The sequence below is a fragment of the Trematomus bernacchii genome, unplaced genomic scaffold, assembly GCF_902827165.1.
Source record: "Trematomus bernacchii unplaced genomic scaffold, fTreBer1.1, whole genome shotgun sequence".
Lineage (NCBI taxonomy): Eukaryota > Metazoa > Chordata > Actinopteri > Perciformes > Nototheniidae > Trematomus > Trematomus bernacchii.
In genome coordinates this window covers 2,789,774-2,803,083 of record NW_022987720.1, presented here as the reverse complement: position 1 = coordinate 2,803,083, position 13,310 = coordinate 2,789,774, and the positions used below count along the sequence as shown (strand labels likewise).

At 40.0% G+C, this 13,310-nt stretch overlaps 2 protein-coding genes across 2 annotated transcripts; both read right to left on the bottom strand.

Moving 5' to 3' along the window:
* Positions 1 to 2,833: 2,833 nt before the first annotated feature.
* eif2b2 (eukaryotic translation initiation factor 2B, subunit 2 beta) lies at positions 2,834 to 5,799 on the bottom strand. The gene is made up of 8 exons (XM_034142292.1): positions 5,519 to 5,799; positions 4,561 to 4,681; positions 4,035 to 4,186; positions 3,739 to 3,902; positions 3,543 to 3,638; positions 3,328 to 3,465; positions 3,180 to 3,246; positions 2,834 to 3,033 (listed from the first exon to the last, which is right to left on the bottom strand). The coding sequence occupies exons 1-8, from the start codon at positions 5,688 to 5,690 to the stop codon at positions 2,876 to 2,878; spliced, it is 1,068 nt and encodes a 355-aa protein (XP_033998183.1). The 5' UTR covers positions 5,691 to 5,799; the 3' UTR covers positions 2,834 to 2,875.
* Positions 5,800 to 6,947: 1,148 nt separating this feature from the next.
* Positions 6,948 to 12,984, bottom strand: tmed10 (transmembrane p24 trafficking protein 10). Its single transcript, XM_034142881.1, has 5 exons — positions 12,688 to 12,984; positions 11,549 to 11,669; positions 11,166 to 11,239; positions 8,849 to 8,975; positions 6,948 to 8,367 (listed from the first exon to the last, which is right to left on the bottom strand). The coding sequence occupies exons 1-5, from the start codon at positions 12,862 to 12,864 to the stop codon at positions 8,246 to 8,248; spliced, it is 621 nt and encodes a 206-aa protein (XP_033998772.1). The 5' UTR covers positions 12,865 to 12,984; the 3' UTR covers positions 6,948 to 8,245.
* Positions 12,985 to 13,310: the final 326 nt, after the last annotated feature.

The window sequence follows — 13,310 nt, the reverse complement described above, 5'->3', positions numbered from 1 at the left end:
TGCTCCAGGCTCAGTCATCTCGGCCTTTGAGTTTTTCAAACATTTTGAGCTGAATACATCTCTGTAGTCACAAATACAGAGTCCTCTCACACACACCTCTCTGAAGGGAAGGTTCTGCAGTGGACACAGGATCCACCTGAGGAGCCACCATTCACGTAGCATTGTAGCTACACTACACCCACAATGTTGGCAACGTTTGTTTGTTTTTTTGTCTTCTTCTTTATCGGTTTTATGGAGCTGTGTTCAGATTGTTTATGTAAAAGAGTGACAAATTACAGACAAATATAAACATATTTTTTGGCTGCAGTTACATTTCCCGCCACTAGATGCCACTCCAGTTTGCTGCTTGATGACGTCACGTTTGTCCAAGTCAAATACCCTATGAGCGAGACTATTTCTCGCCGGGTGCGGTGGCGCGCGCCTGTAATCCATGTTACTGGGAGGCTGAGGCTGGCGAAGCGTTTGAGCTCAGGAGATCTGAGCTGCAGCGGACTATGCCGATCGGGTGTCCGCACTAAGTTCGGTATCGATATGGTGCTCCTGAGGGAGCTCGGGACCACCAGGTCGTCTAAGGAGGGGTGCACCGGCCAAGGCCGGAGACGGAGCAGGCCAAAGCCCCCGTGCCGCTCAGTAGTGGGATCGCGCCTGTGAATAGACGTTGTAGAGCAGCCTGTGCAATACAGCGGGACCCAGTCTTTTTAACAAAAAAATAAAATACTACAACAGCATAGACACTCAAAAATAATATTTTTCCACCACAGAGCAGCTTCATCACTGCCTTTTTATCTTCTTGTTCTCATGAAAAACCCTCGCGAAGCAGCTGATCTGCGGGTCCTACACTGCCTCCACCCGGAGGAAACCTGAAACTACAACACAATACTTTTTTTGACATGACGCACTTCTCAGTAACCAAGCTTCCTATCGGATATGATGAGTTTGTTTCACTTATCCTGTTAAATTGTCCCGTTTACATAGAATATGAAAAACGTGTTCCTATCCGTGTATGAAGTGGTGGCATGTAGATAATTAGATTTACTCAATAACTAAGCTTAAAAGTAAACTCTAGGCACTTGTACTTTTATTTAAAATGATGTGCAACTTCATATTTTTACTTAACTACATTTCAAAAGGAAAAAGTTGTAGTTATATTATAGTTATTATGATATAGGCTATTCATATTGGTTTGTATTTGTATACACAGTAAAAAAACAAACATATCTCCACATTTGGTGATTTTATTTAATTTGTCTGATAAACAGAATGTTAAATGTTCTTTTATGGGTTGATAAACTTCCCTTACTTTTTCAGATATATAAACTATTAAAAAAATAAGTACTATTTAGAAAGGGGGGAAAATACACATACATATTTGACTGTAGTTTTAATGCATGAACACATTGCTGCTACTGAAACGAAATAATTTCCCAATTTGGGATCAATAAAGTAGCTATCTATCTTTAATATAGTAATGGATTATAATTGCATTACTTTTAAAGATAGTAATTTATATATAGCAGTATGATGCTGAAGAATGAATAGAGAGGTATAGAAGAAAACAAATGTTGCCCCAAAATACCTGAAAGTATTACAAAATATTAGCACGTTTCAGAAACTCTCCCAGTAGAACTCATGTGATACAGCAGAGTTTTCCTCATCAAAAGCATGGGAGCCTGCCTGCAGGCAGCAGTCTCAGGACACCTCCACTCTCAGGACAGGAAGTGCATGCACGCTAAGAATTACAAAATAAAATCGCCACTATCAGTACAACGCCACTTTCGGAACAGGAAATGCACGCAAATACAAAATAAAAACGTACTGACACTTATTATATACATATGTATATATATATAAAAATAGGGACACCTTGTATTGTTTACTCTCAGTACAGCACCACTTTCCAAACAGGAAATGCACACTAGTACAAAAATAAAATCGCACTGACACTTATTATCTATATATATATATATATATATATATATATATATAAATAAATAAATAATGACATCTTGTATTTTAGTTACGCCCGCTAGACAACAGTGGAGGGTTCGAGAAACAACCGTGTTTGCCGGGTGCACCGCGGCGGGACCCCTGAGTCAGACGGTGCGTCTTGGTCACGCTTCATATCGGACGGCCCGGGAAGGAAGAGACTCGCAGAGTGGGGGAAGTCCCCCACCCCAACGCAGCACACCCTCCCGGCCATCAAAGTCGGACCCACAGTTCGGAGGAACCGACCGCCAGAGCACCGGCACTAGGCCGGGCCGGTGGAGGCCCTCCGATGGTGGGTCGCGTTTGCCATTCGATCAGTGAGAGGAAAGGAGAAAAATGCAACAAAAATTGTCAAAATCCGTTAATATATGGATGAGTGTGGGGGGGAAACGGCTGGACACAGGCCGTGGGGGAACACCCGAGACTGGGCAGTGTCCCCGGTAGAAGGAACCGGGTGAAATAGCCAAAAAAAGACAAATTAATAAAACCGGGGAAAAGTGAAAAAAAGTGTCCGAAAATAGGCACTCGTGAGGCGGGCAGAGTCCCCTGTCAACTCCCGTTACATTCCTCCATGGTGTCATTAGAGCGAAAAATGGCTAAGTCAACTTTTACGAGAACCAGGCTGGGGGGGTCAAAAGGGCTTGATCAAGGCCGACCCAAAGTGCATGGTGAGCGGACTCATCACCTCCGTGATGAGTCTCCATTGTGATTTGAAAACTTCCATCAGACCAGTCCTTCGGGGGATGTACTGACAGTGGAGGTGTCCTGACAGTGGAGCCTACACCGGAACTGTCCTGAGAGTGGAGGCCTGCAGGCAGACCCCTCTCATCAAAAGAGACACCAAACACTGGATCAATCATTATTTTATTTATTTGTTAAATTACAATGGTTAAAGTTCGTGGTCTTCTGGGTGGTAAAGTTCGCTCATCAGACGGTAGATGTACGACGGTGCATGTCCTCCGATGTTAGAGATGAACAGTGTGATGAGTTCAGGGGGGACATAGTCAAAGACCGGACAGTGCACGTTCACCTTTGAGAGAATCTCACCTGAAATACAAATTGTAAAATGTGAGTTCCCCAGAAAATGTACTAAAAGAGGTACATACATTTTCAAAGTTTCAAAGTTTATTTTCTAGAAATTAATAGTTAGTTGATTGACTGTTAATAAGCACTTTGTAAGGAATGTCAGTTACCTTCAGTGAAAGGAAGCACTTCATGTGGAGAGACAAACTTATGGAAGGTATCTTCTTCATTCGGGAACTAAGGACACAAAATAGTTTTATCGTCATTTTGCTGTCAGCAGAAATTACAATAATCTGTCAAACTAGAGAGTGTTCTTACTTGAGGCGAGAGCTTGAACATGGGAGCACAAACAATCAGCGGTGTGGAGTGGTGCTTGGCGGCGAGGGCCAGGGTGTGCGTCCCGTTGACGGCCCTCAGACCTCCGTTGGCCAGAACTGTCTGCGTCCCGATGATCACCTGTAAGCAGATTTCCACGCAGGTTAAACCGCATGCTCTGACATGACTGTTTTAAAGCCTTCTTTGGTGTTAAATACCTTATTAACTCGAGACATGACTGCAAATATGGCAGCGTCTGCGATGACGGTTGTTTCAATTTCTGCTTTTGAGAGACTGGTTGCCATCTCATGTCCCTGGTAAGAGGTGAACAAATCGGATCATTTAATCATTAATCTCAAAAACACCATTTGTTATTGTTTTTACTAGCTAAACGAAATCTCTAGATTTTCAAACCTGGCAGAACGGGGCGCACTCTGCCACAATGACGTGGAACTTGCGTTTGCGTGCAGCGTCCTTCAGGAAGGCCTCCACGGTGCGAGAGCGGCCGATGGTCATGATGACTTCGTTAGAGTGGATGTGCTCCAGGGCCTGCATCGAAATGTTGTCAGTGGTTCCCTCTGAAAAGCAAAGTGGTGAAGGGAGAAGCAGCAAAACGTTTTATCCTCACAGAATTAACACAGACATCAAATCAATTGTATGAAAACCAGCTGACGGATAATGACCTGATTTAAAAAATAACAATAACATACCCAGCTCGGTCAGCAGCTCATTGATGGCCTCGATGACGTTTGCTTTCAGAGCGGAGAAATGCTGCCCGAAGTTCTCCTCGCCGAGTTCTCCAGACGTCAGCAGCTTGTGGAGAGATTCCTGCTGGTCCGTTTCTTCACTGCTGCCTCGAGATCTGCAAGAAATTATCAAATAAAATACAAACATCTTATATCTCTAAACACAACATGTACTCTTTCAACATTCATTTCCTTTTATTTGATAAATATCTTCTTATGAACATTTTAATGTCATGGAGACCAAACAACTTCATACCAGAAACAAGAAGAAACCATAATAAAAGCAAAAATGTCCTATCAAATATAATGGGCATCACTTTGACTATAACTTATCAGCATCTACTCACATGATTCTTGAGTGTAGGTGCCTCTTATGTGCAATCAACTCAGATATATATTATAATATTGGGAGTGTGTATAACCAATGGCTTTAATCTTTAACCTCTCCAGCCCAGTGACTTTAACAGCCGTCATACTGTTTAATCCTCACCTGGCATATTCCTCTCTGATGATCTTTAACACCCGTCTGATCATGTTTCCAACAGTGGTCTCTGAAGGCTGGGCGGCAATCATTCTCCTCCCCTCTTTACGGATTATTTCCATCAGATCACCTGAAACCAAGTTCATTAGTTTGGAAAAATGTATTCTGAAATGTTAAAACCTCTGAGGATTGAACTATTATAGATGACAGTATTAGTATCCATCATTGTTTACTATATGAGAAGGAAGTGTGGCCAACACCATCTTTCTTTTTTAATTTACAAAGTTACACCTAATTACCTACTATTAAATTTATCATTGCCTTTAAAAGGTCCCATATTATACTGTTTTTCATCAATATATTATAGGTCTCAGATATATACAAACATGGTTACCTTGGTTGGTTATTGGCTAATGGTCACACAAGCCAAAAAAATATTATGACATCATAAAGTGGCCAACATCTGATCAGCTCATTTTCAGACAGGTTTTTATATAAATGGATCAGGACTAAAAGTGAGCGAAGCTTTTTTTCTTGAAACTTTCAGAATCAGAATCTGTTTACACATGTTTATGTATAAAAGACATGAAAAAGTGGATTTTGTCGAATAGGTGACCTTTAAGAATTAGAAATACTGGATACATACTTGTTAACATCGTTTGGTTATCACATTATCTAGATCTATCTATCTAACTATCTGAACATATAGGTAACTACGTCTATTTGCTCGCTCAGCAGTTAACTGACAAACTCCTTCCCTTGAACAACAACTAGCCTATATATTGTACTATACTATTGAACTCACGAGAAGTTACTATAAAATAAGTAACCACATTGTTGACAGCTGTTGTCGTCGTCACAACAGGTTTGACAGAAGTCCTCACTGTTCAGCTACGACAGCAGCAACTACGTTAGCTAGCTGTAATGTTGAGTTAAACAGTGAATCAAAGGGAGTAGCATGAATCACCTGCGCTACTCCACCGAGGCTGGGCTGTGATTCTGCGGAGCAGGGACGTCGTTTCTCGGGCTGTCTCGGCCGAGCCCCGCAGCGGTCCCGTGCCGCAGCCTCCACGCTTCAGGTCGGACAGAAACGCTTCAATTCTCTCCGTCAGGTCTATTTCTTTGTCTGGGCCCGGCATAGTTGATATATAAAGGCTTGCTGTCAGTTTAAAGGCTCGACAACTGAAATATTTCTACCATGCAATGTTTTGACCATGAGGAAGTACTTTCGGAGTACATCCGGGTGACTACAACTGCGCTTTCATCTGATTGGTGGACTGCTGCACGCATCAATTCTGTGGTGTGTTAGCAAACAAGACATTCTGAACAGGTTTAAAGTGTTTACATGTTAAAGTTAAATGTCAATACAATTATATTGTTGGTGTGAGTTTAATTGTTCGTGTTTTTCGATGTCTGACGAGGCCAGGCTAAACAAAACAAGCAGAGAATATAATGAGAGCCAAACACCGTTGTAACATCCAATTCTGTAAATTCTCCTTTATTTTTCTCTTTTGAAATAGATGTGAAGGAAAGGAAAAACATTGACGCATTTAATTTAACTAATAGAAACACATTTTCAAATTGTCCAAGAGTATTTTTAGATGTTTATTTCAGTTTCATGAGTTTAATTTAGTGCTATGACGTATTGGTTATGTTCATAAATGAAGTCTGGTTGAGTTGTCTTTAGGGGCCCTTTCCACCTATAATCCAGTTGTTTTGTGTGTATTAATATGTCTCGTAACTTTCAGATTTATCTACTTGTGTCAAAAAGGGTAACTGGGAAACTATTGACACGAAGGGCTGTGGTGGATGTTATAACCAGATAACTCATTGTAGGATTAAGGCAGAGTCGTTGTAACAGGTTAGGTAATTGAAGTCTATAATTTTCCTCAAACAACTTCATGGTTTGCCAAACCAAATATTTTCTGGCAAATTGAGAAAGTAATGAGTCAGTCATTTATAATGGATTTCAGGCTTACCCATCCCTAAACCTAACCCAATGTTGCGTTCCTCTGAGGGTTCATCTTGAGACAGGATGTCCAAAACATTCCTTTGATCTAAATTGATGGGAAATAAAACATATTGGTTTATACTCAAATGTGTATTTGGTCCCGTTACTTTTCTGACCGACAACATGGATAGCTCTTATTTCATTCTTAAATATATATCGATGGCCAACTTAGATGCATCAGAGTAAGAAAATAAGCTTACTCACCATGTATTGTGGAGCTGTGATAAAACATGAGCAACAATGAGCAGCACCATCAAATAATTGTATTAAACACTGTGTCTTAATGTATTTTATTAATATTATGAATATTTTAAACTTGAATTCACAATAGTGTTATATTACAGCCTGATTGTTGTGGGATAAACAAGTTAGACCACACCATTACTAATGTAAATCCATCCAATATTTTATTGAGTAAAAGCCCAACACAAATTTACAAAATGTATCAGTCAACATAAAAATCATTGATTGCGCACAATGCGCATGTTCATTGTTAAAAATGTTCCCATGACAGATGCCTCAATTAATCCCTTTCTAAAACAATCTGAATATTTGCAACCACCCACCTTCTCATGTAACCCAAACCTCAAAAGTATTCTAAAGAAAAGAAGCACGCTGGATGGATCGCCACTGTAATTAGGATGTGATATTTCAAAAAATGCTAGATAATTAAATATACGAGTGTGTAAATAAAAAGGGGCGCACGACTGAAAGGGAATTTCATAAAGTGTTTGGATTGCCTTCTTCACATTTCCTGTCAAAAGCTTTATTTCTGATCTGACAAAAGAAACTTGCACAACTATATATGAATTGAATCATAAAAGTCAGGTGATTAAATTACTTATAGCCATGCAAACAGTATAATGCTGCAACCTCATCCTAAGGACAAGGTGTTATACTTTTGATCGATGACAAATTAATGATCAGGTGTTTCAAAAACAAAACTACAACGTGCAAGAGATCATAGCAGTGACCTAATTTATAAATGAGAATATTGCTGACAACTCAAAATCCCCCCCCTCCCGAAAATATACCTGTAGAAGCAACCAAGTAGCATTTACAATATGAAAACAAACTAAAGACACGGTTAAATTTAGCTACCAAACAAGTATGCAAATTAGGTGACATAACACAGAAGTTCAGTGGTTGCTAATTTTCTCAACAAAGTAACAACAAACCACTTTTTCAAATAGCCTTCACTTGATAAAAGGGCAGCAAGGATGTAGTTTGCTTGGCATGGCAAATCATGTGAATATTAACAGAAGGGCAAAAGACATTCACTCATGGCACATCCATTCAACTGAGCTCAAAATCAAACACAACTGTTCAACTGGTTGAAGGAACAAGTTCTTATTCAGTAGACTGCAACATTCAAAACAGTGCAGACAGAAAAGTGAAATACCATGAGATGGATGCATCACACTAGTGCAGTGACATACGCCTGCCTGGTCTCACAGTGCATTTCTCCCTACAGCGCTTTTCATGTTTCAAAACACTAAATAAGCAGGTGATTTATTTTTTCAGAGGACAACCTTGGTTTCTTTTACAGCCTTGAAACTAGAATTTGAGCCCCTCAACCCCACTCGCTGTTGTTTGCTGAAGCTAGTCCAAGGAGGGTGGATGTTGGGATGTGTTGACTGACTGGCAGGCAGCTTCCCGCGGTGTAAGGAGCCACGAGCCGCTTTACTCGATCAGCTTCTTTGCCTTGAAGAAGCGCCGCAAGTAGAAGACCTGCCATGTAGCCAGGCCAATGAGACAGCACATGGAGAATATGCTGAAGTACAGCACACGCGTGTTGGTGGACTCTAGAGATGGGGGGAAATAATTAGGTAACAGTATTATTGATCGGGGACAAAAACATTTAATTTAAGTTTCATTCCCTAAAACCTGATACTTGTCAACAATGGACAGACACTTTGTTTTTATTAATCTTATATTTCACTACTACTAATTCACGATTGAAGCTGCATGTTAAATACTAGCAATATGGGAAAAGCATTTTCAAACTGCAAGACTGTCAACCATAAACTGACATGCTAGAAATCATCGTCAAAGGAAAAAATCCAGGGGAAAAAATGTAGGCGCTGTGACCCCTCTTGAATTGTACATCAAACAACAACCATCAATAGGGCAGGAATGTACAGGTAGCTGTGGGCAAGCAAAACAGGATAAAAATATGGCCTAATCTTAAGTGTCTGCCCGATTTAAGGAAACTAAAAACACATGCAAGGAAGATTTTTAAGTACTTGCTCAGCTCCAACTTCATGAATTGCATTGTTTTATTACCATTGGTGTCCCGCATCTCCTCCTCTCTCTTCTTCATGTAAGCAAAGTCATTGACGATGGACTCCGACAGGTCCTCCAGTCGCCTCAGCTCCACCTCGAGAGGCTTCAGCTTCTCCACCTTGGCAATCTGGATCGACAAAACAGAAATTCACAAATTCAGCAAAGTGATGGCAGAGATGTCAATGGTTAAACGTTTTCAAGCAGTGCCATTATATACTTTGTCCAGCAGGGGTCGGTCTTGGGCTTTGTATTCAACTCAATTGTATTGTACAGACACATACCACACATCAAAATTGTGCCTCTAGGGAATGTACACACCTCAGGGTGTTAAAACAAACTTTGTTTTGCTATTTGCTCCCATTTATTTACACTGGTGAGAAGGCTGCCTTTGAACTCTGGTGTGAACTGAACAGCTGCACCCACTGAGAAGGTGGAGCAGAGAACAGACCAAGCATTATGAGATACTGATGAACGTGTGACGTGTACAAATTAAACTGTGAATGTGAACTAACTTTTAAGAATTTTTGGCAAGTTGTGGCAAATATTTTCCCTCTAGAATGAACTTTTCTTCTGTGAAGTGTTGATAATGCAGGACAGGTTACAAAACCTGTTCAGTGACTAGTTTACCTGTCAGTCCATGTGACTTATGTCAACTTGTGACAAATTTGTGTGCGAAGCGTAAAACTAAAAACAGAAACACCACATTGGTCTCTCTCTTCCCTGGACTAAATTGACCTTACTCTAGCCTTGAATTGTGCAATAGCAACAGACATGGACATTTTCCAATATTGCATTTGCAAAGGGAAATGTGCCTGATGCCAATGACCACATGCAAAAACATTGTGACAGGCAGGAACTCTTTCAGGAAATGTACTAAATACCAAGACATCATGTACCGGCCAGTTTGCAAATGTGCTCAAAAGTAACACACCCTTCTACGTAGGAGAATACAATCTCAGCTCCACCCTCTTGGCCACAGACAGGAAAGCCCACTTGAGCTTTCCCTGAACATCCTCCTCCTACACACTTGCTCACTGAGTGTGAAAGAACATCATTAGTGCACCATGTGTGGGAAGGGGGGCGATTCTCAGCAAACAGTGCTTTTCATCACTTCTCTGCTTATTAAGTATTGCCTAGAAAAGCCACAGTGGAAAGTGAAATCTATTCTCTGAAGAAATGATGATGCACAACAGTTGTGCCTATTTAGGAAAATATGAAATCATTTTTGAGGCAAAGAACCTCCTTCACTGATGTTCCTATTTATACACACACAGGGATTTCTTGATGTCATTATCATGTTTTGAGAATAGACGCATGCCATGCCAATGCCACTAACGCAGCCCTAGGCACCCACATTGCTGCCGTCAGCCACAAGTATTTAATGTGGCCAAAAGGTACCAGAGAAGAATGTTCTTGTTTCCAATCCTCAACTTGATTTATTAATCTCATTAAGTCATTGCATAGTTTGATGTTGTGCAACAACAAGGAAACAGTGAAGGGATTGTATGTCTCTTGCATCTCTTCAATGGGAATTTATTTAGTTTGTAATGATAGTTTGATGAATGACTGCCTCTATCCTGACGAGGGATGGAGGCAGCAAATTTAACCAAGTGGTTGAGTCAGCAATTTTGGTATTTAGAACATTTGGGTGCATTCTCACACAGGCTCGGATATGCTGGCCATTGGTTGAAATGAACCTCTAGCTTATTCGTTTTTCAAACCTGAATGTGTAGTGAAACCTAGGATGCGATCAAAATGACTTTTATGCTTAGGAAGGTTCTAACCGAGTGAAATGACTCAGAAATCTTAAGTCGAAGCCAGGAAAAGAGCAGGTCAAATTCTCTAAATGCTAAGGAAATGTGCTTCAATGCCTTCTGCCCTTCTAGACCAGCCTTAACTAATAGAAAAACGATAATGCTGTCCCACAGTTCCTAGCGACCGCACACTTTAGGGGTGTGATTGTATATTGGTTAGGATATACTTACTAGAATTGTACGCCATTGAGTGTGTCAAGGTATCTATTTTGTATGCATTATAATCAAGTTGCTCTAAAAATGAAAAACAGTTGCATAATTTAAGTGCAGTCGTATTTGCGTAACACTATGGTTGGCTTCTTCTTATTCTTTATGAATTGTCACTCCCCAATCCTAATGTTTTTGAGATCAAGGTCAAGGAAATGCGGTTCGGAAAAGAAATAGGATGTAATTATATTTGACTATTCTACCACAGTCTAGTAGCTGCAGACAGAACGTCTTTATCTGCAGTGTTTGATTTATACTAACAAAAGTAAGCAAATCGTTTTGAATCCAATGCTTACCTCTTCATAGTTTTTGGCTTCCACACCATGCTTCATGTCCAGATTGACCAGCTGGTCAGGCACTCTTCCAGTCCCTGATTAAAAGAGCAGACATTTTAGCATATCATGTAATTAATTTGTATAGAACAATTAAATTGCAAAGATGTTCTACCTTTCCTATGCAGATGTAAATCATACATAAAACATGCCACCATTTTAGAATTTCCATAAAATCTTTCCATATGACCACAACAGAAATATCACCTAAGGGTCAACACATGTCACTGTATGTGTTGTTAGTAGTTGTAGTATGTATATCTATTATTGAAAGAATAATGTCATTGCATTTGTTCATAAATGTTGTGCAAAAAAAGTGTCCTGGTTTTCACAGTTAACACACTTACCCATGGGTGACTTGCTCTCAAAGCACACTTCAAACATGTCATAGTCCTCTGTGGTGAATGCAAACTTTCCTTTGATTGCATCTTCCTTGGAGTAAAGAGTGTGGCTGGAGGAATCTGTGATCTAGAAAGAAAGGCAAAATATGTACATTAATAAACTTAATTTCTGAAATCAATTAATATAAAAATAAACCCTCCATCAAAAAACGCGGGTCAATTATACTCTGGTTACAGCATCTGAAAACTGGGGATTTACTGATATTCATTTTATATAAGGTGAGGTGATTGCATAAAAAAAGCAATTTAAGGATTTCATCTTCAATTCTTTGAAATTATATTGGGCATTTTGTTAAAAACACTCACATTTAGATTAAACTATTTACAAAAATTGTAAAAAATATAACTGACTTGTAGCCCAAATAAGCTGCATGAAACCATTGTCAAACTGAATACCGGAAAACCCAGAAATGTTGGTTTACATTTCACAGCTGTTAGAACATGGAGACTATTTTATAGAACTACATCAGAAATGTTTGTACGATGATTTAACGGGATCATAATAAAGTGAGGACAGATGCACTTGTATAATAAATGGAAGAAATCTTGAGACCTAAGCATTTAAATGGATAAATAAGAGTCTATTCAAGCTGTCATTGTAGCTGAGGTGGCTAATGTGCTAATGCTAGCTTGAGACTGCATTAGCTGAATGGCCAGTAAGACTGACGTGTAACAGCAGCAGAGACAGTGACGGGAATACTTCACATGATAAAACACAAAATAACTGTCACATTTACACCTACAATGTGTGATAAAGAGGACATTAATTGGCGCCAGAGTAATTTGAGTTTATGTCAGGATGAATTCTTAAAGGATAAGGTTGGCAAGCCCTATCGTTAGCTAGCTTATTAGCAGCTAAAACCAGGAAGACGTGTTTTTCGGGGCCTTGGTTAGCTACAATGCTAACAACAGTTGCACACACTTCATCCGACCCCTATTGACAGTTAAGACTATTTTAACAACATATATAGATAGTACTTGTAACTGCTAGCGTGATAAAACATAGACTTTAACACACTGGCGTCATTTCGGCCTCAGCACAGGCTGGTTAGGTTGACTGGAGCTAGCCGCAGGTCTGTGCTTACCTTCAGATTAGTTTTGGTGTTCGCCTGTTCGCTTATTTCATACTCCCCCGTGACGAGGACGTCTTTGTGGATCTCCTCCCGTAAACACTTTCTCGAGTTGACCGGTAAAAAGAAAGAAATTGAGAATACCGATTCAATAAGAACCGGTAACAACAGTAGCGCAGCAAGTCGAGCCATGGCTACCCCTCAACCAACCGACCAACCAGCCCGTGCCAGCCAAACAGTTTAACGCCGAGTTCCAACTCACACAGCCGGCCGGATGGCGCTCTGGAGCGCCGCCACTGACCCGGAGGAAGAACTACCATCTCTAACTAACGACTCTCCTAGGTTACAGTGAGATCACTGAGGACCAATGCATTGTATGGACAGTTGTAGTCCAGCAGCCTCACGTGTTAGTGATTTTAAATTATTACAAATATCGATATTTTATTGTGATTGTAGTAATGTGTTTGTATGTGATTGTAGTATTTATTACATGTACAGCACTTTGGCCCGACCAAAAATCGCTTTTAAATGTGCTTTATAAATAAACTTTGATTTGATTTGATTTGATTTGAAACATAATTAAATTGGTAACGTTTGAAAAAATATCCAGTACATTAACTCATTGCTATTGTAGCCTA

Coding starts and splice junctions, on each gene's coding strand:
- tmed10 (XM_034142881.1), bottom strand. CDS start 12,864: ATGGCTCGACTTGCTGCGCTACTGTTGTTACCGGTTCTTATTGAATCG. Junction 11,670..12,687: donor ACACCAAAACTAATCTGAAG/GTAAGCACAGAC, acceptor CTTTCTTTCTAG/ATCACAGATTCCTCCAGCCA. Junction 11,240..11,548: donor TGAGAGCAAGTCACCCATGG/GTAAGTGTGTTA, acceptor TCTTTTAATCAG/GGACTGGAAGAGTGCCTGAC.
- eif2b2 (XM_034142292.1), bottom strand. CDS start 5,690: ATGCCGGGCCCAGACAAAGAAATAGACCTGACGGAGAGAATTGAAGCG. Junction 4,187..4,560: donor ATCAGAGAGGAATATGCCAG/GTGAGGATTAAA, acceptor AATTTCTTGCAG/ATCTCGAGGCAGCAGTGAAG. Junction 3,639..3,738: donor AGTGCGCCCCGTTCTGCCAG/GTTTGAAAATCT, acceptor ACCTCTTACCAG/GGACATGAGATGGCAACCAG.